Source organism: Sorex fumeus, unplaced genomic scaffold (genome assembly GCF_029834395.1).
Source record: "Sorex fumeus unplaced genomic scaffold, SorFum_2.1 ptg000002l, whole genome shotgun sequence".
NCBI lineage: Eukaryota > Metazoa > Chordata > Mammalia > Eulipotyphla > Soricidae > Sorex > Sorex fumeus.
The window spans coordinates 11,586,686-11,611,209 of record NW_026606059.1 but is presented as its reverse complement, the minus strand read 5'-3'; the positions used below and the strand labels follow the sequence as shown (position 1 = coordinate 11,611,209).

At 42.0% G+C, this 24,524-nt stretch overlaps 1 protein-coding gene across 1 annotated transcript in view; it reads left to right on the top strand.

Moving 5' to 3' along the window:
* Positions 1 to 19,704, top strand: part of DECR1 (2,4-dienoyl-CoA reductase 1) — a 52,873-nt gene extending 33,169 nt beyond the window's left edge. Inside the window, exons 7-11 of the mRNA XM_056112588.1 lie at positions 6,662 to 6,761; positions 13,441 to 13,513; positions 18,800 to 18,946; positions 19,386 to 19,448; positions 19,552 to 19,704. Coding sequence (XP_055968563.1) covers positions 6,662 to 6,761; positions 13,441 to 13,513; positions 18,800 to 18,946; positions 19,386 to 19,448; positions 19,552 to 19,611 — 443 coding nt within the window. The 3' untranslated portion in view covers positions 19,612 to 19,704. The remainder of the gene's footprint in view (positions 1 to 6,661; positions 6,762 to 13,440; positions 13,514 to 18,799; positions 18,947 to 19,385; positions 19,449 to 19,551) is intronic.
* The last annotated feature ends 4,820 nt before the right edge of the window (positions 19,705 to 24,524 follow it).

The following is a 24,524-nucleotide window of genomic DNA, read 5'->3' as shown; positions in this document are numbered from 1 at the left end:
CCCTGGGTGACAAGTTTTATCCTTCCAAGATTCCTGTCAGTTATTGCTAATGTAACCTGGCAGAGTTTTGGGGGTTTGGGTCACTGGGCACGTACAAGTGAGTATGGCATGTGGGTCTGCTTTGGCATTTCAATGGGTAGGGAACTCTGTAGCTAATGAAAGGTGTACCCTTGTGGTAAATCTCCAGCTTGTTCTGGGATTGGGCAATCTATGTAATCCAAAATATGTTAGGTGGTCTGGAATCGAAGAAGCCAAGACAAAATAATCAGGAAACTCCTTTTTCTGTCTTCTAGCTATTTCTTTTAATGGTGCTTGTTCACTTCAGGGATGAGGCAAGTATTTGAAGAGAATTTATAGTCAGATACTCATTTCCCCTTTTCAACTGTTCTTATAGTATTGACAATGGGTAGACCACTTGGCTTACACATAGCCAACCTGACTTTGGTCCCTGGTGGGTGTTGGATATTAAACAAGCAAATTGTAAAGTGTTACTTATAAGGACGTGCCCTCCTTTTATTGACTTCTAAAGTTTTTTTTGTTTGCTTTTGGTGTTTGGGCCAAACCCAGTGGTGCTCAGGGGCTATACCTGTCTCTGCGCCCAGGAGTGACCACAGGTGATGCTCAGATGATGACTATGCATAGTCCTAGGGATTTGAACTAGGGTCTTTTTTGTCCACATGTTCTAATTTTTACCAAATATTCTTCCTCCCTCTCGCCTCTCTTACCTTCTTTCCTCCTTTGTTTTAACACCTAACATTTAGTGAGTGTTTGTTCTGTGCCAGGTGCTTTTTTTTTTTTACATACTAAGCATTTGTTAACTCTTTGTGTCTTTGAAATGACTTTGAAAAGTATGTGCTGTTTTAATTTTATTTATGCATATGGGTGAAGACTGAGGCTATTTAAAATATGTGAGATTTTAAACTTCTTGTATCATTTAAAATATGTGAGATTTTAAAATTCTTGTATCCATACAAACTCATGTTTTTAAACACTTTAAGTATATTAACTCTCACTACTAAAATAGAAGATTAACATAATTTAAAATTTTATTGTTGTAAGTGTCCTAGTGGGAGAAAAAGAACTTTGTTGAGTTTTAGTTATGGATACCTCATTTATTCCTGACACTTAAAAAATTAGTAAGACGTGATACTTTTACCACTCCCCAGCTTTGACATCTGTAGAACAGATTGGGTAATTAATTTCTATTTCAATATTTAGTAAGAAAAAATGTATTAGGTGTAAAGCCTCATTAAAAATACAAATTACATTGCAAATATGCGTGTGCTTCTTCTCGCATCTGAGCCTATGTTGTCTAGATAATTTGAAGAATTTAGCAGGAATAATTTCAGAGTTTCTGGGACTCGAAGGGTAAGGCCTAGTTAGGAGCAACCCAGGGAATCTTGGTTGATATGGAATGGTTGGTAATATGGATGATATTGGATCTTGATGATATGGAATTTTATGATATGGAATCTTATAGGACTTGTTTCATATGGAATAGGGAAAGAATGAAAGACCACTGTTTAGGCAGATTAATCATGAAAGGAACATGAAGGGAACAATTAAGTAATTAAGAATTGTTCATATAAGGAATTGTGACTAGGATTGATGCTATATAAAGTATGAGGTATACTTAGTAGAAGCCTTGTGTTAGAAAAATAAATGAGACTACATCAACTGGGAAAGGAATTAAAAATAAAGTATTTATTTGATCCATAGAGATGTAGAAATATTTGAAAGCTTTGTGTAAAATGTTTCATGTTCTTCTTTCAGTCCAAGTAAATGTCCAGAAAAAGTAAAGTTTTTAACTCTTGTGCTATTCCAAACTGACAGCAATGTATGAACTTTAAAATAGACAAACATAAATGGAAAAACTCTTATCCTCAATATACTGAGACTGTAGTTGACCAGTAATTTGTCCCTCATCCTGTTATTAGTCTGTAATGCATATTTGAGCATCTGTAAATCCATGCTGTATGCTGCTATACTTAGTTGTGAGTCTTTTCATATTTATTAGGGTTGGAAATGCTTTTACCTCTCAGGATGCATTACTTATAAAAATCAAAAAGAAGAAGCAAAACAGGATAAAGCACTTCTAGCCTTGAAGTGGGAGCGAGAAGGGCATTTGACTCGCATGCGGCCGACCTGGGTTTGGTCCACAGCATCCCATATGGTCCCCTGAGCACCGCCAGGAATAATTCCTGTCTTCAGAGCTAGGAGTAACTTCTGTGCATTGCTGGGTGTGACCAACCCCCCCCCCCAAGAAAAAAACCAACACCCCCCCAAAACCCATGTTCAGTTCCCAATTCATCACAAAGCCCCAGTGGGATGACCTGGTTATGGACCAGGAAGCTCTTTTGAGACCTCTGAGTCAAGGACATGTTTCACACTTCTTTTCATTATGTCCTTCATTCAGTTTAGGGAATAGGAAGAGGACTGATCATTGACAAAAACAATGGGTGGGAAACAAAGACACCTTGTTTCGGAAGCAGGAAATTTAGAGCAGGAGTTGTAAAGTGCAAGGTACGTAAGGTGATTTGGACAGGTTGGAAAGAAATCCCTCTTTTTTTTCTTTTTTAATTATGTATCTCAACATTTCTTAGGCAGTTGTACACCGTAGTTAAGCGTTTAAGCACTAGAGCCAAACGGGCCATTTCCAATCCTGGCTATAGAACTTTGGTCATGTACTCTTGGCAAAGGTAACTCTGGGCCTCCAGCTTTTCTGTAAATTAGGATAATAATAGCAGCTCCCGCTTAGTGATGATTAAATGAGCTTGTTCCTGTAAAGTGCTACTAACACCATCAGTAAGTGTTAGCTATTAAAGGAAATGTTCAATTTCTCTGGGTAAGTATATTTTTAGTGGGAAGAAGCCGAAGCTAAAACTAAGGCCCATAATTAATACAGATTTAAAAAAATAGCAAGAGCCTTAATACCATTTATTGTAATTAATATTGCAAGTTTCAACTTAGGAGAGATGTGTTTATGTTACACAATCAAGTGTTTATGTTAAACGTTTAACTGAAAGTATGTTAAATGTTCGCAAGTGGAGACATTTACTCTGGATATTGAAAGAGTTGATGAATGATGTTGAGAGCTTAGATGAAATTTGTAGCTTTCTAATGGCGTCCACCCAGAGTTTAGAACAGCGTTAAACTTTCCTGTGTGTGAGGATGAAGAAAGAAGAAAATCCCACAAAAATTGCTGGTTAAAGAAACTTTGGTACATTTACACAATGGAGTACTATGTAGCTGTTAGAAAAGATATAAAGTAAAGGCCCTCCCGTTGATCATCGATTTGCTCCAGCAGGCCCAGTAACATCTCCATTGGAGACTTTGTTGTTACTGTGTTTGGCATATTGAATATGTCATGGGTAGCTTGCCATGCTCTGCTGTGCGGGCGAGATACTCTTGGTAGCTTGCCGGACTCTCTGAGAGGGGCGGAAGAATCGAACTCGGGTCAGCCATGTTGGCTGTATGCAAGGCAAATGCCCTACCACTGTGCTATCGCTCCAGCAAAAATTTATATATAAGTGGTACTACATGGAAAGTATCATGTTAAGCGAAATGAGTCAGAAAGAGAGGGATAGACATAGAAAGATTGCATTCATCTAGGGAACATAAAGTAACAAAATAGGAGACTAGCCCCCAAGAGTGGCCGAGATTAGTACCAGGAATTTTGCTCCATGGCTTGGAGGCCAGCCACACATGCTAGGGGAAAAGGGTGCTCAGATAGAGAAGGGAACACCAAATAAAGGAATTTGGGAGGATCCTCCCAGGATGGGAGAAGCATGCTGAAAGTAGACTATAGACTAAACATGACTGCCACTCAATGCCTCTTTTGCAGACCACAACACCCAAAAGGAGAGAGAGAACAAAAGGATATGCCCTGCCACAGAGGCAGGGTTGGATGGGGGGATGGGGGGTGGGAGGGATACTGGGACCCGTGGTGGTGGAAAATGGGCACTGGTGAAGGGATGGGTACTTGATCATTGTATAACTGAAACCCAAGCACAAAAGTTTGTAAGTCTACAGCTGTACCTCATGGTGTTTCACTAATAAAAATAAAAAAAAAAACACATTGGTGGCTAAGGATTGAGTGCTCAATTCCTATAGTAGTACAGGCCTTAAATAGGAAAGTTGGACAAATGGGAATTAATCAAGCGGAAGTTGTAAGGAGCATGTGTGGTATGAGGGTATGAGAATTGGGAGGACAGAACTCAGAGCAAGATACTCAAGTCAGTGTTTTGGATTGATGACAGAGGTCAGGTTGCTGCTAAATTGGGCTACAGGGAAGACTGTTGAAGACAGGAGATCAGTAAACTCGAAGATTTATGATCTTATGCATCTGGTTGTTGAACTCTACAGATAAAGGCAGAGTTGGTTGGAAATGTGCAGTTACTAGTATCTCTTGTAGATTTTGGACCAGGACTCTGAGTTCAGTTAAGAATCTGGGCGTTAATGACAACAGCGATTGAAAATACAGATGGTGGTTAAAAAGCTGAATATTTTCAGTGTGAAAACAGGGCTAAGGGACATAATGTTAAAAGGTTAACAGGCAGAATCAACAACAATTAACTAATGAGTAATTCTTTGTATCCAATGATATTTTCCTATTTGACAGATGGTAAATTGAGGTCGTGCAGGAGCGAAGTTACTTTCTTTAGGTTATGCCTTCATTAAGCCTCTGTTTGTCATCAGAGTTAAATTGTTATTTTAATGTTCATAATTTGAATTGAATTAACATTTTTGATCTGGTGTCATATTCGTGAAAAACTGAAACATATTCTTATGCACCTTTAGAAAATGGGCTTTTTATTTGACTTTTATTTTGCTTCTTACTTTGAAATAATGAAGGATGGACTAACATTCTGTTTATTTCACTTGTTGAGTCTCTATTTTCCAAACCTTACTAAATAATTTGAGTGAGGCCAAGTAATGTTAGGGTGCTGAGACGGGGGTCCCCTGGTGGGGGCCTCCAGATCTACCCCCTCAGCTAACCATGTGATGCCAGGGGTGAGAATGAATTGGGCACATACAAGGCACATGTCTTAATCCCTGCACCACCCACCAGCCCCCAAATATGGACATGTTTTTAGTCTTTGTTTCTCCTCGTGTTTTTACTCAGAAATTCCAATTACGTTTATGTGACTGTGCTAAATACTTCTATAGCTACTGAGGCTCTATCCTGTTTTTTCCTCCCCCTCAACTTTGTTCCCTCTGACCTTCATTTTGGGTGATTGATATAACTAAGTCATCAAAAGCGTGATTGTTCTGCAAGCAGTTCCTGTTTATTTAATTTTACATTTCAGGTCATTGCATTGTTATTGGAGTTACTGTTTCCGTATCTTTATTTTTTTTCTTATTGTGCTCATATGCCTTGCCACTTGAAGTCTTCTAGCAAATTTGCAATATCACTTTAAAAGCGTTTTCTAGTTCTGTTTTCTAGTCTCATTTCTGAGTCTCTTTCTTAACTGATTTCCCCCTGGTTATGTCCTTGTATCTTTTTATGTGTAAGAAATCTTATTGGATGCTGTGAATGTGATGTTGGTGAGAGTTTTAGTTTTCCTTTGACTACATTGCGTGAAACAAATTCTGGGCTATCATAATCAGTTTATCATGTAGGATTAATTACTAGCTTAATCCTTTATCAGCTTTATTTGGGTGATTCTGTGATAGTCATTGCTTCTGGGCCAATTTTACCTTCCTGCTAAAGGTGTGATCTTGCTGAGATCTCAATTAAAAATGCTGGGTTTTCAATGAAGCTCCTTAAAACTCATATATATCACCTGGCTCTGTGTGACCAGTGGGAATTATTTCGCCTGTAACTCCCTTGAAATTGTTCTTTGAATTGGTCTCGTAGAATGTCACTCTAAGCACAGTTTGGTGTTTGAAGGATGTACTAAGCAGATTTGTGGAGTTCTTACTGTCTGTATTGTACTAACCCTAGAATGCTTCTTTCTCAGCTCCTTGCAGAACTCTTCTCTTCAATTTCAACTTTTGCAACCTCTGCAGACTCTGATTTGGTCTCATCAGCTCAATGTAAATGCCATGTTTTGCTTGTATTCTACATGACAGTGCATATAGTATGTAGTATATGTACCACACCTTTAGGCAAAAGTCTGGGATGATTTTAGAGTACCCTTTTTTTTTCTATCAAGGATCATCGTCTATTCTTGCCTACTATTATTGCTTGGAAATAGTTATATCCTATAGTCTTATATCTTATGCAGTTTTCTTGGTGTTTGTTTTTACTTTTATAGAAGGAGAGCAGGTCTCATTATGGCTGGAGGAATAAAGAAATCTTTGCACATTTAGTTTTGATTCTGATATATTTTTGTTTCATTGGGTGTTTAGTAAAGAAAATTCTATTTAGGTGGTCATGGAGGGTATAATTAAGGGACCAACTTCTGATTTTTCGGTTTTTAATTGACCGGTGAAGAATTCTAAGTAAGTGCACCCTACGTAAGATAAGTATGAGTGACAGTGAGATTACTAATAAGATGTATCAATTTTTTAGATTACTCTTTTTGCCTCTTTGTTTTTGGGGCTGCTATACCTGGCGATGGTTATGGGTTGCTCTTGACTTGTAAGTTATGATTTTTCTGATATGAATTTATTTATCTCTATTATTACTAATAACGATATCCTCTTGGAATTTCAGGAGCCGCATTTCTTGCTATTACAACTATCTACGCTGAGTCTGGATCAGGCTTTGTAGTGCCAAGTGCTTCTGCCAAAGCTGGAGTTGAAGCCCTGAACAAGTGAGTGCTGTGCTGTTAATCCTGATGTCAACGATAACTGACATCTTTTGGGAACTCATGGAGCTAACTTCTTGCTTTTAAGTTTTGATCCAGAGAAATGTAGAGTAACATTCATTTGAATTCACCAGGAAACAGATGTTCTACTTTCCAGATCAGTTCTTTATATCTGAAGAATGCTTTCTGAAGTTATTGAGATAATGTGTAAATCTTTCTTTAATAGATCCTCCCCCCAGTTTTTATAACTTTGTGTTTATTTGTTTTAACTTTTTAAAAATTAAGGGTCTGTGTTTTACAATACTGTTAATGATGGTTTCCAATACACATAATTCCAACACCACCCCCATCTCAAGTATACCCACCTCCCTACCCCAAAGAAACCCAGTAATGTGTTTTTTTGTTTGGTTTTGTACCCCATTTGGCTGTGCTCAGGGTTTGCTCCTGGCTCTGTACTCAGGGATAGTGCCTGGCAGTGCTCGGGGAACCGTATGTGATATTGGGATTGAACTAGTGTTGGTTACATGCACGGCAAGTTCCTTAACACCTATACTCTATCTCCATCTTAAATTTTAATATTTTGCAATCGACCATAATTTATAATACTGTTGATATTAATGTTAAGGAATACAGTGTCGCTGCAATGCACCCACAGCTGTCTCTAAGATCCCTGTCATTCCCTCACATCCCTTTATTATTCCTTTGTGCACTTGGCAAGCTGAGTTCTACAGGGAGACTCTGGTCCATTACCACCGAAATCTGCACTGGAAAAAGATGCCTTTCCCCTGCGTGTTGGTGCGCAAACTCTGACATAACTTCTCGAGTGTTCTGTTGGTGTTATTTTATTGTTGTTGTTGTTGCTGCTGCTTTGCTGGGGACCACACACACCTGGCAGAGCTTGGAGGGGGTGACAGGGCTCAAAGCTGGGGTTCATGGATGCAGAGTGTATTCCGCCATACTGATGGCCGATGCATCTGCACTTGGAATTTTCATATATAGCCACTGACCCTTTGCACTGTGACTATTAGGACTGAGAAGTTAAAGTTTTCTAGATTTTTAATAATTAAAATTTTAGGTAGCCATATGTGGATAATGGTTGTTTTATTAGATGGCATGAACTGCATGCTTTATTGTTGTCTTGTGTACTTTCACCAGTGCCGTTCTTGACCTCTTAGAGACACCTTCGTCCTGTATATGCCGTTCATTGGCTCAGTCGGGTTACCATGGGCCAGCTCATCTCTCAGAAGCAGCCTACGATTGCTGTTGGAGCCGTTCTCCCTGGCCTTTCTCTGCTGTCTTTTCTGTAATACAGATTTTCTTGTCGTTGCTTTCCTGGTGCCTGGAACCACCTTCTAGTATGTTTCTCTGTCACCATTCTCTTCCCTCTTTGGCTTTTACTTTCACGTTCCTATCGTTTTCATCTTTGCGTTATGATCCTCTCTAGCTTAGATGATGCTTGCATTTCTCTATGGAATGAATGCAACATCTCAGTGTGTGGATTTTTTTTTCTACACCAGGTAGGGAGTTTGCCTTGCACGCAGCCAACATGACCGACCCGAGTTCGATTCCTCCGCCCCTCTCGGAGAGCCCGGCAAGCTACCGAGAGTATTGGATATGCCAGACACAGTAACAACAAAGTCTCCAATGGAGACGTTACTGGGCCCGCTTGAGCAAATCGATGATCAACGGGAGGGCCTTTACTTACTTACTTAGGTAGTGTTCAATACCAGTCCTGGCTTGGTGCTTGGAGACCGCTCCTGGTGGTATTCATAGGGTGCTGGAACAGGAACTACAGGCTCCGGCTTGCAAGCATGGGCCCCGCCATTGAGCTATCTTCCCAGACCTCAGTTCGATTTCCCAAACGAGGCTTGGTTCTAGTTTCTATTTACTAAGTTATTTGTTTAATAAATGTTTGTGTCCCTTTGCTCACTTGTCACTTTGCTAGGTACCAGTGGTATAAGACATAGGAATATAATAATCCTCATCCTCTTGTGAGCAGATGTTCTTAAACGGTTATTTCTGTGCTTTCTGTTTTCCTTGAAATTTCCTTAAATATGCCATGCATTAGCATAACCTGTGCCTGGGTTATACTATTGTTAGAATTTGTTGTGATGTTTTGTCCACATTATACCATCTATCATACAATCTTCTCTGAGATAGTTTCTATAGAATAGAATTGATTGTTCTAGGTGATTTCTTGGGACTTCGGACTTTTTAGAGGTTTCAATCTTGGGTCTTTTAAAGATCCTGATTTCATGGAGCTTTTGTGGGAATATTACTATTTATGTATTGCCCATAGTAGCTGCTCAATTAATGTGCACTTTCCTCTTTTATATTATTAATGTTGGGAGCAGTGTTAGGGACCACGATTGGCTGTGCTCAGAAGTGAGTCTGGTGATATTTGGGGCATCCTGTGCTGTGCTGGGGGTTGTACCGGGTCAGTGGTATGCAAAGTAAGTGTCTTGACCCCAGTACTCTCTAGATTCCACACCTGTCCTCTGCCTGAGTTCCTGTCAGCAATCTTCTCACAGTCTTTCTCATACAAGTCACACCAGAGGAGGCTGGACCCTCTGATTCTGAATGCTGCTTGGCCCTTTGTCTCCTGTTCACACATGCCCTATGTCTTCATCCTACTCTGTTTTTTTTTCCTTCTTACCTATGCCCTCCATGAACTTCTGTCCCTTCTTCCAGTGTCAGCTCTGACATTTTCCTCAGGGGAGCCTCTGCCTCTCACGGTAGTCTTACTAAGGTGCTCCTCTGGGGACAGGCCAGACTCCACCATAGAATTCCCAGGAGAGTGATTTGTGTCTTAGATAGCAGAGCAAGCCCGTTTCTCCCTTCCTTCCTTTTGTGGTTGTTTGTGATGACCAAGGGCTGTGGTGCTTTCTTATTCAGTGCAAGGCTCCTCGGCAGTTAAACACTGCAGTAGGGGTGCTGGAGATTATATCCTCGGTGCTGGTGCTGGGTACCAATAACAGCAGGGGGCATGGGGGGGAAACCAGGATCAGACTCAAGAGCTCAGGCCTAAAAGGCACTGAGTTAACCAGGCCCCCTCCAGACCTCTCTTGAGAGGGAGGAAGTGCTTAAGTGAGTAAGGAATCTCCCCTACTCCCTAATTTAAGAGTGAATGGTGTTAACATGTAGTAAGTTCATAATTGTGTGTGGAGAGTGGTCTCAGCATGGTGGTGGCTGGTCCTGGAGGTCTTCGGCTGCCGGAGCCCTGGTCGGGGCGGGGAGGAAAGCTCAACCCGCTCCCCTCCAAGGGGCCCCGGCGAGGAACAGCCAGGCACGGGGGCAGAAGACTGCACTGTTCTGTCCGGGAGCTGGATTTTATAGTCTCTGAGTCTTGGCCGTTGATGGGATTACATGGCGCCAGGGGGCCAATTGGTGGGTGTGACCCCCGCACACATGAAGGTACTGGCAGAGGGACAAAGCCACGCGAGTTCCGGGGCCGAGATCTCCAAGCCTACTCGGATTGGAGTCGAGCATCTTCCACCCAGATCCTCCAAATTCCAATATGCGGGGGTCACACCCACCACCTGGCCCCCTGGCGCCGTGTAATCCCATCAACGGCCAAGACTCAGAGACTATAAAATCCAGCTCCCGGAACCGCGCGGCTGCAAATGCGGCCGCGTGACATCTTATCAGGACATCTTTTATGACATCTTATTATCTCATTCCTACTTTGGACAAACTTGCAGGCTATCGAATGTAGCCTGCCCACAGGGCAGAGTCTGGCAAACTCCCGTGGCATACCAAATATGCCAAATACCAGTAACAATGATGGGTCTCATTCTCCAAAAGAGCCTTGAATATAATCTCAGGGCTAGGATGAAAGAGACGTTACTGGGGCCTGCTCGAGGCAATCAACGAATAACAGGATGATGAAATGAAATGAAATGAAAGTTCATAATTAACATGCTGGTTGAATAGCAATTATAGCAACATGCTCAGTATATTTTGCTTAGCATTGTGTATTCTATTTTGGGGACGTTGGGAGCCAAACAAGGGGCCCACTCCTACCTCTGAGCTCAGAGATCACTCCTGGTGGCGCTCAGGGGACAATATGTGGGACTAGGGCTCCCATGCAAGGCAGGAGCCCTACCGCTGTGCTATTTCTCCAGCCCCTGGCATGATATCTAATGGTCGAGTGAGCTGATGAGGTAGCTGTTTTGTTCTTTGACAATGTTTCTTCAGAATAGAAGCTAGTTTCGTGAGAGGTAGCTCCAGAAACAGACACAGCAGGCATACTTTGCAGCAGAGAAGATGGATTTTCCTCAGGGCAGTTTGCGTAGTTTTTCACAGGATGTAATAAACTGCTCGGCGGGTGATTCTGCTACTATTCTTCTATCAGTCTGCTTGCATGTATCTGGGATAGCATTGGCACTATCAGAAGCAAAACAGTTTTTAAGTATGATTTGCCCAAAGAGATATTGTTCGTCCATTTCTCCAAACTGCAGCCCTGCGTTAAGTTAGATGGTGATCTGTGTTTAGAACACATGTGACCTGTTTCTTAGTTTGGACCAATTTGCCTTTGAGGTGATGCTATTAGGTAATATCCAATATCTTATAATTTCATAAAGATCCCTTTGTATCTCTTGCAATGAAACAGTGTCTTAAGGACATTGCTATATTGTATACCTTTTCTTTCAGATATCTTTTATAAATAAATGCTTTTCTAATTTTTGTATCAGAAGCAATTAAATGAATTTGCCTTTTCCTTATGGGTACAATGAATTGTGCAGTTGACTAGACTTAGATAGGCCGACCTGGATTTGATTCCTCTGCCCCTCTCGGAGAGCCTGGCAAGCTACCGAGAGTGTCTCACCCACATGGCAAAGCCTGGCAAGCTACCCATGACGTATTCAATATGCCAAACACAGTAACAACAAGTCTCAAAATGGAGATGTTACTGGGTGCACTCAAGCAAATCGATGAACAACGGGAGGACAGTGCAGTGCTACAGTGCTACCTATTGTAAAGTAAACTTTTACGAAATTAATTTACCTGGCATGAGTTTAGTTTCTATTTAGTGTGTTTCTCTGGACTCCTGAATTTTTTTTTTTAGATTTGCACATCTCCATTTTGATGCATGTATACTGAGGAAGTATCAATTCTTCTTGCAGGTTTGAACCAATGATCAGTGTATAATATCCTCCTTAGTTTCATTGTCTTCTTAGTTGAAAATATCCTGTGTCAGATATGAGACTAACCATTCCTGTGCGTATTATTGAAGTATTCACTTGCTGGATTTCTTCAGCTTTCACTTTGTTATTTTTGTCTTTATTATCGGATGGGACGGGTCGGAGCAATAGCACAGCGGGTAGGGCATTTGCCTTGCAGCTGATCCGGATTCGATTCTTCCGCCCCTCTCGGAGAGCCTAGCAAGCTACTGAGAGTATCCCACCCACATTGCAGAGCCTGGCAAGCTCCTTGTGGCATATTCAATGTGCCAAAAACAGTAACAATAAGTCTCACAATGGAGATGTTACTGGTGCCTGCTCGAGCAAATCAATGCTACCTATTGTAACTATGTGGAACATCATAAGACATTTAGGTATTATTAACATTTCCTTACCCTTATTTCTTTTTTACTTTCTTTCATTTTTCTCTTCTTCTTAGTTTTTAGTATATGTATTCTTTCAAGTTACCTTAAGTCATTTTTGAACCAGAATATATACACACATGTAAATACAAATACAGATTCGTAAAGTAAATTTAGATGAAACGTAAGTGACCTATGAGGTAGGCATTTTTAAACCAAGTTGCTTCAAGATTTCATGCTTGCTGTTAGTGTTGTATTTTGCTTCAAGGCATTTAGCAAGATTTTGTTAGATTCCTATTTCCTTCTGAGCTCAGTGCAGCAATTGTATTAAAGCCCAGTTAAATAAGGATATGGCTAGTCTTTTAGATCTACATAATCTGTCTCTTAAAGTACCTGTGATGTTTTAGGCATTGTCATATAATGTACTGTAAGTAAGTTACACTGAACTTTGTAGAGGCAGGGATGAACTCCAGCAGCATGGGGAAAAGCCTCTCCCTGTCTTGATGCCAAGTAATGATGTCTCCTCTAAAGCATTTATTTATAAAAGATATCTGAAAGAAAAGGTATACAATATAGCAATGTCCTTAAGACACTGTTTCATTGCAAGAGATACAAAGGGATCTTTATGAAATTATAAGATATTGGATATTACCTAATAGCATCACCTCAAAGGCAAATTGGTCCAAACTAAGAAACAGGTCACTTGTGTTCTAAACACAGATCACCATCTAACTTAACGCAGGGCTGCAGTTTGGAGAAATGGACGAACAATATCTATTTGGGCAAATCATACTTAAAAATGAATATTGATGTTGGGTTCAGCTCCAAAATGTAAATGGTAGGTAGTGTTCCATCAAGATTCAGGACATTAAAAATGTTAATGGCAGATGTACTGCCAAGTAAATAAGAAAACAAATAATAGAGTTAGACCTGTTTTAGAGGGTAACTCTAGCTGTATGACCCAGAGCAAATGATATAGCCTCTTTGGCTTCAGTTTCCTTTCCTGTAATGTAGAGAATAATAATAGTAACCACCAGTTGGGATTATAATCTCTGATACACTATTAGCATGTAGTGAGACCTGATTATGAATATTTTAAACATATAGTATAGTCTCAGAATTTATGTGTTTTTTTTTTAGGTCTCTTGCTGCTGAATGGGGTAAATATGGAATGCGATTCAATGTGATTCAACCAGGACCTATAAAAACAAAAGTAAGTTATAATTTGCTTCATGTCACATTATGAATGATTGAGAAACCAACAATGATAGATATATTCTATTTAGAATCTATTCTATAGAACATATAGAATATTTTTAGAATCTATAGAATATACTATAGAATATATAGATATGTTCTATTGATTAGGTGTATGCCTTGCATGCAGCCGACCAGGTCGACCCGAGTTTAATTCCTCTGCCCCTCTCGGAGAGCTCCGCTAGCTACTGAGAGTATCTCACCTGCACAGCAAAGCCTGGCGAGCTCCCCGTGACGTATTCGATATGCCAAACACAGTTACAACAAGTCTCACAATGGAGATGTTACGGGGCCCGTTCGAGCAAGTCGATGAACAATGGGATGACAGTGCTACAGTGCTATATTGCTATTGTGTTTAGGACATTTCAAAGATGCCTGAATTTAGAGCCCTGGTAGTGGGGAAAAGGTTTAAATTTTTTTAAATTTATTTATTGAATCATCGTGAGATACGTAGTTACAAAGTTGTTTATGATTGGGTTCCAGTCATACTATGTTCTGATACCTGTCCCTCTACCAGCGTACATTTCCCACCACCGGTGTCCCCAGATTCCCCTCCCCCATCCTCTAGTTTGTTTCTGTGGCAGGCTCTATCTCCCTGTCTCTGTCTCTGTCTCTCTCTCTCCCCCCCCTCTCGTCTATCTATCTGTCTGTCTGTCTCTCTCTCTCTCTCTTTCTCTCTCTCTTTTTTTTTGAGCCAACGTGGTATGCAATACATTACTGATGTTACTGAGAGGGTCTGATGCATATCAAGTCACCTCCTTTCAGCCCTCACTTCTTGTCCAGAGTGATCACTCCCAACTGTGATTGTCATATTTATTTTTAAAATGTTATTAAAGGTAGAGCGATAGCACAGCGGTAGGGCGTTTGCCTTGCACGCAGCCAACATGGCCGACCCGAGTTAGATTCCTCCGCCCCTCTCGGAGAGTCTGGCAAGCTACCGAGAGTATCTCGCCCGCACGGCAGAGCCTGGCAAGCTACCCATGACGTATTCAATATGCCAAACACAGTAACAATAAGTCTCAAAATGGAGACGTTACTGGGCCCGCTTGAGCAAATCGATGAACAATGGGAGGACAATGTTTGTTTGATTAAAGCCTCACAGTTTATACAGTTGCCATCGTTGGGCCTTAGTCGAGCTATGTTCCGGCGCCAGTGCCACAGTGCCACCGCCAGTGTCATCTCCCCCCCTCCCCCACACCCTCATTCCCACCCTGCAGCCTTGCGAGGCACGGTTTTTAAAACGAAGATTTTTGAATCAAGTTGCTCGTTGTAGGGTTGTTTCAGCATACGATGCACCACCGCCAACATCCCCTTCCCTCCCCCAGTGTCCCCGGGTTCCCTCCCACCCCCCCACCCCCGCAGTCTGACGTCTTGGCAGGCATAGAACCCAATTTATTTCATATTGTTTAATCAAGTAAAAACTTAAAGGAATGGCAAATAGAATTACCAGAAAATAAATGAATAAAATTCAATTTGTGATGACCGATTGCTATGTTTTTAACCATGCTTCATCTACTAGAGAACCACGACACACGACACACATTCGGGGGTGCCATTCTGAATGCCAGATGGTGAGAAATTTCTCCTGTACTTTAAAGGAGCACTTTATTATTTATTTTTATTTTTTTCCTTTTTGGGTCACACCCAGCAATGCTTAGGGGTTACTCCTGGCTTTGCACTCAGGAATTACTCCTGGTGGTGCTCAGGGGACCATATGGGATGTCGGGATTGAATTCGGGTTGGCAGCGTGCAAGGCAAACACCCTACCCACTGGGCTATTGCTCTGGCCCCTAAAGGAGCACTTTAATGCTTCCTGCAAAACTAGTTTTCAGGTACATCTTTAAGTTTGGTTGTTGAGGTCTGGATCACATGTGTTTGGTGTTACTGAATATTCAGCTGTACCGCTCTTTTATGTACGGATGTCCCCTGCACCCTGTTACTTCCGTCTATCTTTTCTTCCCTCTCAATTTCTTTCCTTCTTCCTATACTCTGGCACCAAGGGTGAGGTGGGCATCCCTCCTTGCAAACATTGTATTCTCTCTTCCAGTTATTCTATATACCACATCTAAGCTAGTTCATGTGGGAAGCAGGTCTGATCACTCAAATAATATAAGAAATAAAGAGATGATGAGGACTATAGCAGTTACCCCCCAAATTTGGGGGGATACTGTTGATGTTAATGTCCTTGTCTACTGGGATATTTTATGCCACCAGTCTGGCTTTTATCTGACTTGCTTCCGTAAACTGTTACATTTTATAAGTTTGATTATATTTTAAAGATTCTTACTTCAAGTGATGTCTTTTTTAAAAAGTATGGAAATGTAGCTGAGTTTTCTTTTTGTTTAAGAGATACTATAGAAATGCATTAGGAAGTGTGATTTTGCTATAGGTGACATTTTCCTCTACTTTCACTTTCAAACACTCAATTATGCAAGTCACCCAAATCCCACATCTCTGATTGAAAGCTCGTATGTGGTGGGCATTGTACTGTCATCAATAATCCTAACATATTCCCATTGCAACTCATTTCCACGCATGCGTCTAGATTTGCTGTTCAGAGGTCCACAGGTCCCCTATTACCTCGTAGTAATCCCCAAATATCACTCACATGTATTTGTGTCCTCATGTAAAGCAGGAATTTACAATCCCCACCAGGAGGAAGTTTTGGCAGCCCAGGTGAAGTCTGATAAATTGTTTCAGTTGTCTAAAGACATGAATGATAATCCTAAGGAGCTTTGGGGTTGTTGGTTCTGGAATATTGATTACCAATACAGAAATGACTATAATGGTTTCTTTATCAGTTTAAAGGGTGGGGAATGGAAGGAAATCTGAGTGAGTGATACTTGATTGAGTATCTTACATGTGTGATGCCTAAAAGAATCTAATAACGTTGCCAGTGTCACTGTCCTCCCGTTGTTCATTGATTTGCTCAAGCGGGCACCACACCAGTAATGTCTCACAACAACTGTGAGACTTTGTTGTTACTGGTTTTGTCATATTGAATACGTAACGGGGAACTTGCCAGGCTTTGCTGTGCAGGCGAGATATCCGGTAGCTTGCCAGGCTCTCTGAGAGGAGCAGAGGAATCAAACCCGGGTCCGCTGCATGCAAGGCAGACATCTTACCTGCTGTGCTATTGCTCCAGTCCCTAATAACGTTAGAGGGAAAATAACTTGAAAGCAGGTATTGAAACATATGTTTTAGGGTCACTGTCACTGTCCTCCCATTGTTTATCGATTTTCTCAAGCAGACCCAGTATTGTCTCCATTGTGACAATTTTTACTGTGTTTGGCATATCAAATACACCACGGGGAACTTGCCAGACTTTGCCGCGAGGGCAAGATACTCTCAGTAGCTTGCTGGGCTTTCCGAGAGGGGCTGAGGAATTGAACTCCTGTTGGTCATGTTGCCCACTTGCAAGGCAAACGCCTTACCCGCTGTGCTATCACTCCAGCCCATGTTTTAGGGTAGCACATGCTAAACATATCTGATGAAGAATTGTCTTCTAGAAGCTGCATTCTGGGATCTCAGTACCTAACCTGCATTTTATTTACCATATGTCCATAGATGCCTACTTTGTGTGTTTCAAAACCTCATGAGCATTTGTGACAAAGGGCTTGCCATATATAAAATAGATTGGTTTATAGTCTTTTTGTTTGGTTAGGGTTTGGGGCCACACCCGGTACCTTCAGGCACTTGTGTAGAAAATTCGGTCTTTTTAGTGAATGTGAGTGCATTTGTGTTTTAGTATGCCCATTCAGCTAATTAGCAGAGTCCTGGAATTGTTTGGCAAATGGATTTATTGTTTTTTTTTTATCTCTGGGATCTCCTTGAATTTCCTATTCCTACAAACAGTTTTTCCTTTTGTACTTTGAATGCAAAGAAGAGGTTCAGAGCAAAAGGTCAGTCAGTGGGTTGAGCACAGTCGCACATAAGGGGCCTGGGTTCAATCCCCTGTTCCCCCGAACACCAACTAGCAGTAGTCCCACAGTACTACCAGGTATGACTGTTAAAACAGCCTAACAAAAATAAAGGGAAAAAATAAAGGGGAAAAAAGGAAAGAGTAAAAAAGGATTTTCCTGTTAAATAATTCCTCCTTGGTTCATTTACTAAATCAAAGAACATTAGACGGGACTAAAGCGATGGTACAGCAGGTAGAGCATTTGCCTTGCATGCAACTAACCTGGGTTTCATCTCTGGCATCCCATATAGTCCCCCTAGTCCCATCACATGGGTTGCAGCGATAGCACAGCGGGTAGGGCGTTTGTCTTGCACGCAGCCGACCCTGCTGACCTGAGTTTGATTCCTCCGCCCCTCTAGGAGAGCCCAGCAAGCTACAGAGAGTATCTCGCCCACACGCCAAAGCCAGGCAAGCTCCCCTTGATGTATTCGATATGCCAAACATAGTAACTACAAGTCTCACAATGGACCTGCTCGAGCAAATCAATGAACAATGGGAGGACAGTGATAGTGACAGTCCTACCACAAGTGATCCTGAGCATAGAGCCAGGAGCAAGCCCTGAGCACCATTGCATGTGACCCCCAAATCAAAATAAAACAAAAGAGAAATCAAAGAACATTGGCATTCCTAATTCCACTATACTAAGCTTTCGCATATTTCACAGTTGTTTTCATAAATATTTTCTCATTTATTGCCACGGTAGTATAAAGCATAAGATCATTCTATGGGTGAATGTCCTAAGGTTAAAAATATATGGTTTAGGGGCCGAAGTGATAGTATAGCAGGCACGGTACTTACCTTGCACAAGGCATCCCTTGTAGTCCCCTGAGCACCACCAGGAGTAATTCCTGAGTGTGGAGCCAAGAATAACTTCTGAGGGCTACCAGTGTGGCTCAGCTCTGCCCCAACCCCAATCACTCCGAGTGATTTTTTTTTTAGAGTGATTCTTTTTTCTTTTTGGGTCACACCCGGAATTGCTCAGGGGTTACTTCTGGCTCTGCACTCAGGAATTACTTCTGGCTTGGGGTACCATATGGGATGCCAGGAATCGAACCCAGGTCGGTCACGTGCAAGGCAAACGCCCTCCCCGCTGTATTATTGCTACAGCCCCTTAGAGTGATTTTTTAATAAAGTTGATAAAGTAAAAGAAGCTATAGTAAAACAGAAGGATTTGGCAAAATCATCTTGCTTGCCAGGCCTAAAATATAAACAGTTGCCATTGTAACTTTTCTTTTAAAGTAAACTTGTTCTTGTAACTTAGTTATTGTCTTCATATTTCAGGGTGCATTTAGCCGTCTAGACCCAACTGGACAATTTGAGAAAGAAATGATTGAGAGGATTCCCTGTGGTCGACTAGGAACTGTGGAAGAACTTGCAAATCTTGCTGCATTCCTTTGTAGTGATTATGCTTCTTGGATTAACGGAGCAGTAAGTAGGCGGTTTCCTTGACTTTCTGGAAGGTGGACATGGGTTGGGAGTTGTATTAAGAAGCCAGCCTTGACAATGTTTTAATGTGAATAGGTTTTAAAACACTTATCTTGCTAAAAATAAGATAAAAATATAACATGGGTGGTTTAGCTGCTATTTTTTTCACTGATAAATAACATTTATTAAATAAAAATTGCCTGGTCGACAGATGATCTCTGAGATTGAGTAGAATTTGAAATTTAGAAATAATTGGGAAGAAGAATTGAAACAGAGAAGCCAATTTGATTTTATCATCAGTGTTGCTCTTAAAATTTATGTCTCTAATGAAAGTGAAAAAAAAGGAAAGAGAAAGAGAACTTAACTATTCAGGATGGGAAAATAATTGATGTTCATATCTTTTTTAGAAATTAATTTCATAAGCTTATTTAATTGTTTTCAGGTCATTAGATTTGATGGTGGAGAGGAAGTATCTATTTCTGGAGAATTCAACAGTTTGAGAAGGGTAATGCCATTTTGTTTGTTTAATATAATTTTAGCAGTGATGGTACTCAGATTTAAAAACACGCAAGAAGCACCTGAATGGACCTTTTTCCTTTTTGTTTCAGGTAACCAAGGAACAGTGGGATGCAATAGAGGGACTCATCAGAAAAACAAAAGGTTCCTAAGACCTCTCTGCCTTTCTCTTACAGTGGAAGTGATGCACACTGTCTATACTCTTTTGACTATATTCAAAACTAATAAATCATTAATTAAGCTTCCCTGAGTGTGTGTTTGTGTGTGTGTATTATGTGCTAGGCCAGTGGTCGTAAATATTGTATATTCAAAGATCAGTAAGACAGCATCTTATGTTTGCAAAAACATTTTAAAAAGTTGGACCAGGGATGTGGCTTGGTCTCTGGGTTCAATTCCCAGCAGTGCATGGTTGAAGGCCCCTGAGTACTGATATGTGGTCTCCACAACATTGCAAAATAGCTAGAGACTGGGGAGGGAGTACCAATGGGAAGGGCATTGGCCTCGCCTACGGCTGGCCTGGGTTTGATCCCTGGCACCACATATGGTCATCGAGTCCACCAGGAATGATCTCTGAGCACAGAGGCTGCAGTAAGCCCCAAGCACAACTGGGTTTGGCTACACACTGAAACTCTAAAGGTAGGTACTTGAGTGCAAAAAAAAAAAAAAGGAGCAAACTGAGTGTAACCTGGAAAAGTAAGGAGAAACCTAATGGAGGAGGTAGCAGTTGGGTGACATGTCAACCGTGTTCCTAAAGATGGGGTCTTGCGGAAAGAAGAACATCTACAGTTAATGTAGATATACTATTTATTTATTTTTTGCTTTTTGGGTCACACCTGGCGATGCTCAGGGTTACTCCTGGCAGTGCTCGGGGGACCATATTGGATACTGGGAATTGAACCCGGGTCGGCTGTATGCAAGGCAAATGCCCTACCCGCTGTGCTATGTCTCCAGTCCTATAGATATAATATTTAAATTTCTAAAATTCTGCCTTTTTAGCTTATTTTCTTGAAATCGGTCTTGTAAACTGTCTTACTTAGGTAAATTAGTATTAATTCAAACATAATTTTGCCAGAACCTATTTTGTACCTAGTTATTGTATTTGGTACTAAACATGAGTATCTACATTCTTTGTCCTCTTGTTTTAGCTTGTGTTTGGGCCACACAGGGCTTACTCCAGGCTCTGTGTGGCCCAAACAGAGATTGGCCCAAACAATCTCAGGGATTGCTCCTGGGGCATCTTGGGGGAACATATGGGGTGCTGGGGATTGAACTTGGGTTGGTCTTTTGCAAAGTAAGTAGCCTACCTGCTGGACTGTCTCTCCATCTCTTTGCCTTCCTGAGATTCGTTGTGTAATACCGTAGGCAGGTCTCTGAGAAATCTCCATACTGTGTCCCATAGGGATGGAACCAGACAACATTCCAATCAGCGTGGAGTTTCTTTTGTCCATTTCCCCACCAACACAGGGTATTCCTTGTTCTTGTTTGTTTTGGCATGTGTCATTTTCAGTGGTGTGAGATGACCTCTTCTTGTTGTCCTGATTTGGAACTCCCTGTAAATAATTGATGATGAGCACTTTTTTCATGCACCCATTGGCCATTTGTCTGTCTTCTTCAGAGATGTAGCTGCTCATTTCCTCTTCCCATTTTTGACGTGGTTTTCAGGATTTTTGTTGTTGATCTTTGTGAGTTCTTTATATATCTTGGGTATTAAACCTTTACCTGATGAGTTTTCTCCCATTCAGTTGGGTGCCTTTTAGTTTTGGCCATTTTTCTTTTGTCAAGCGAAACTTTTTGATTTGATGTAGTCCAGGTGAATGTAATCAGCCACTTTAAATCTCCCCCTTGAATAGACTGACAATCAAAGTAGACAAGGGGATGGCTGCAGAGTGGAAAACGCTCATTCTCTCTCTCTCCCTCTCTCTTCCCCTCTCTCTTTCTCTGTCTCTCTCTCTCTCTCTCTCCCCCTCTCTCTCAGTGCTCTATCTTTATCTCTTTTTCTGTCTCTCTCTCCCTCCCTCTCTCTCTTCCACTGTCTTTATATCTATCTGTCTCTCTCACTCTTCCCCTCTCTTTCTCTCTCCTTCTGTCTCTCTCTCTCCTCTGCCTCTGTCTCTCTGTCTCTGTCTCTATCCCCCTCCCTCATCTCTGTCTATCTCTGTTTCTGCCTCTCTGTCTCTCCCTCTCTCTTCTCTTTATATCCCCTGCCGGCAGCAGGGACAGGCGGGACACCTTGCTCAGGAGTCTGGGCCACGTGCCCCACAGCTGTGTCTGGGGGCGAAGGAAGCAGGTTAGGACACAGGAACTGCTGGGCGACAGCTGAGGGGGCCCAGAGACAGGCAGGAGTACCTGGTGGCTGTCAGGGAACTAAGGAAGGCAACCACCAGACAGCAGGGGACCATTGGGGGCAGCCTGGGAAATAACACCCATAGAGTGAGGCGGGGAAGTCACCTGGTCCTGGTCACCAAAGGTGAGTGGGATGAGCGGGATGGATCCCAGGGGGTTGGACATGGGACATGCTGTATCTGGGACAGGCTGAGTGAGGTCCTCCAGGGCCAAGGGAGAGGCCTCTGCATTTGGGGGGCACCCAGACCCACCTACTTAGACGCTACCTTTTCATCTTCTGAGTTTTGTATGCAATTTTTTCATTCAATTCCTGAGAACCCACTGGCACTTGAGCTTGATTTATTTTTGTTTATGTTGCCTTTGCCAGTAGAATCACATCTGCAAACATTTGTGAGGGACAAGTCTTAGAGTTGTTCTGATATTTTCCTTAGTGTACTTTATGGATTCAAATTTGATCTCAAGATCTTTGATCCACTTTGATTTTTGTTGTTTTGTTTTGGGGTCAGGCTGAAGCAAGAGCACAGCGATAGGGCGTTTGTCTTGCGCTGAGCCAGGTTAGATTCCTCTGCCCCTCTTGGAGAGCCCGGCAAGCTACCGAGAGCATCTTGCCCATGCAGCAAAGCCTGGGAAGCTCCCCGTGACATATTCGATATGCCAAAAACAGTAACAACAAGTCTCAAAATGGAGACGTTACTGGGCCCGCTTGAGCAAATCGGTGAACGGGAGGACAGTGTGTTTTGAGGTCACACCTGGTGATGCTCAGAGTTTGCTCCTGGCTCTGCTTTCAAGAATCACTCCTGGTGGTGCTCAGGAGACCGTGTGGGGTGCTAGGGATTGAACCTTGGTTGGTTATCTGCAAGCAAGTACCTTACCCACGGTAATATCTGTTCAGCCCTGGGTTTGATCCACTTTGCATTTACTTGGTTTGTCTGGGGATCTTACCTGATGATATTCAGGGCACAGCCCTGGCTCTGTGCTCAAAGATTACTCCTGCTGGACTTGGGGGACCATGAGGGGTGCCAGTGATTGAACCTAGGTCAGCTGAGTGCAAGAAAAGACCCTATCCACTGTTCTGGTCCCTCTCTATTCATACCACACGGTGCTCAGAAGTTACTCCTGACTCTGCACTCAGGAATAATTCCTGGCAGTGCTCAGGGGACCATATGGGATTCCAGGGATCAAACCTGGCTGAGCTGTGCATAGGGCAAAACCCTACCCACTGTAGCATCGCTCCAGCCCTCCGTTCACTTTTAATCTTGCTTCTTTCTCTCTTGTTCCCATCTTCCTTTTTGAATCATCAGTACCTTTTGTGGTATAGAAAAGTGTGTCTGTAGTTATAGAAAGAACCTATTTTTTTTTTTCAGATAACAAAGAGCAAATTCTTTTTTTTTTTTTTTTTTGCTTTTTTGGGTCACACCCAGCGATGCTCAGGAGTTACTCCTGGCTCATGCACTCAGGAATTACTCCTGGCAGTGCTTGGGGGACCATATGGGATGCCAGGGATCGAACTCGGGGTTGGCTGCATGCAAGGAAAATGCCCTACCCACTGTAATATTGCTCCGGTCCCAACAAAAAGCAAATTCATGTGTTTCAGATGAATACAATTAGGAAACATCTGAGGGATGCTTCTAAAATGAAAAAGAAAGCAAGCTCAAAAGCAGCTAATGTTAGGGAAAAAAGGCAATGAATGTAACCATATATCCCACAAAAATAAATGTAGTGAAATCGTACATGTAATTATGTGGCATATCAAATAATGGGAGTCTTAAAATAACAGTAACATTGTAGAGGAGAGTGCTAAAAGGTTCCCGTTGCAGCCTCTGGGTAATCCCTACTTGTTCAGTTCCCTCACCACCTGCACCCAGTGGAATAAAATAGACTCTAGAGACCCAGAATAGAGTATGTAAAACATCTGGGATACAACCCAAAATTGTTCAATGAAGTAAGAAGTCATTTTTAAATATCACTATTAAAAAACAAAAAACCTAATGGGAAAGTAAAAAAGAAAAAAAATCCAGAGCTAGTATTCTCCCTGTTTCTTTGGAGGGGGGGGGCAAGCCCTCTAGCAACTTGCTTAGTGGCCAGGCCCTCTGAGGGGTCACCCATGCAACTCTTACTTGGACCACTCAAACCCCCGCCCCTCGGAGGGTTTGGAAATTTGTGAAGGCCAGCACAATGGTGGCCAAAAGTGCTGAGCAAGTCTTGTGAAGATTCAGGACTCCACATTCCTTCTCGCCCCCAACCTACATTGGGGCCACGTGGGATTATGAAGAAAGGAGGTTGCCCTGGCACTGGGCCGGAGCCCACTCTGCAGTGAGGCAGAACCAGGCATGATGAAAGAGAAAAGGGGTTCAGGTGCATCCGTGGATTGTGACAAAAATCCAGAAAGACCCTCAATGGCATCAATTTTAAAATTGCCTGAAGAAGACTTTAGGACAGCTATCCTCTCTGTGTTTAGCAATCTGAAAAAGACAATTGAGTAGACAATAAACGGAAGACTGGAAGGGCTTTGAATCGGTGACCACTAAGACAAAGAATAAAAATGAAGTAAAAAAAAAAGATGTTTACAAAAAAATATGTTAAGAGAGGGGACAGAGTGATAGAGTGATAGTACAGCAGGTAGAGTGTTTGCCTAGCATGCAGTTGACCCGGGTTCAATCCCTGGCATCCCCTATGGCCCTCCAAGCACTGCCAGGAGTAATTCCTGAGTGCTAAGCCAGGG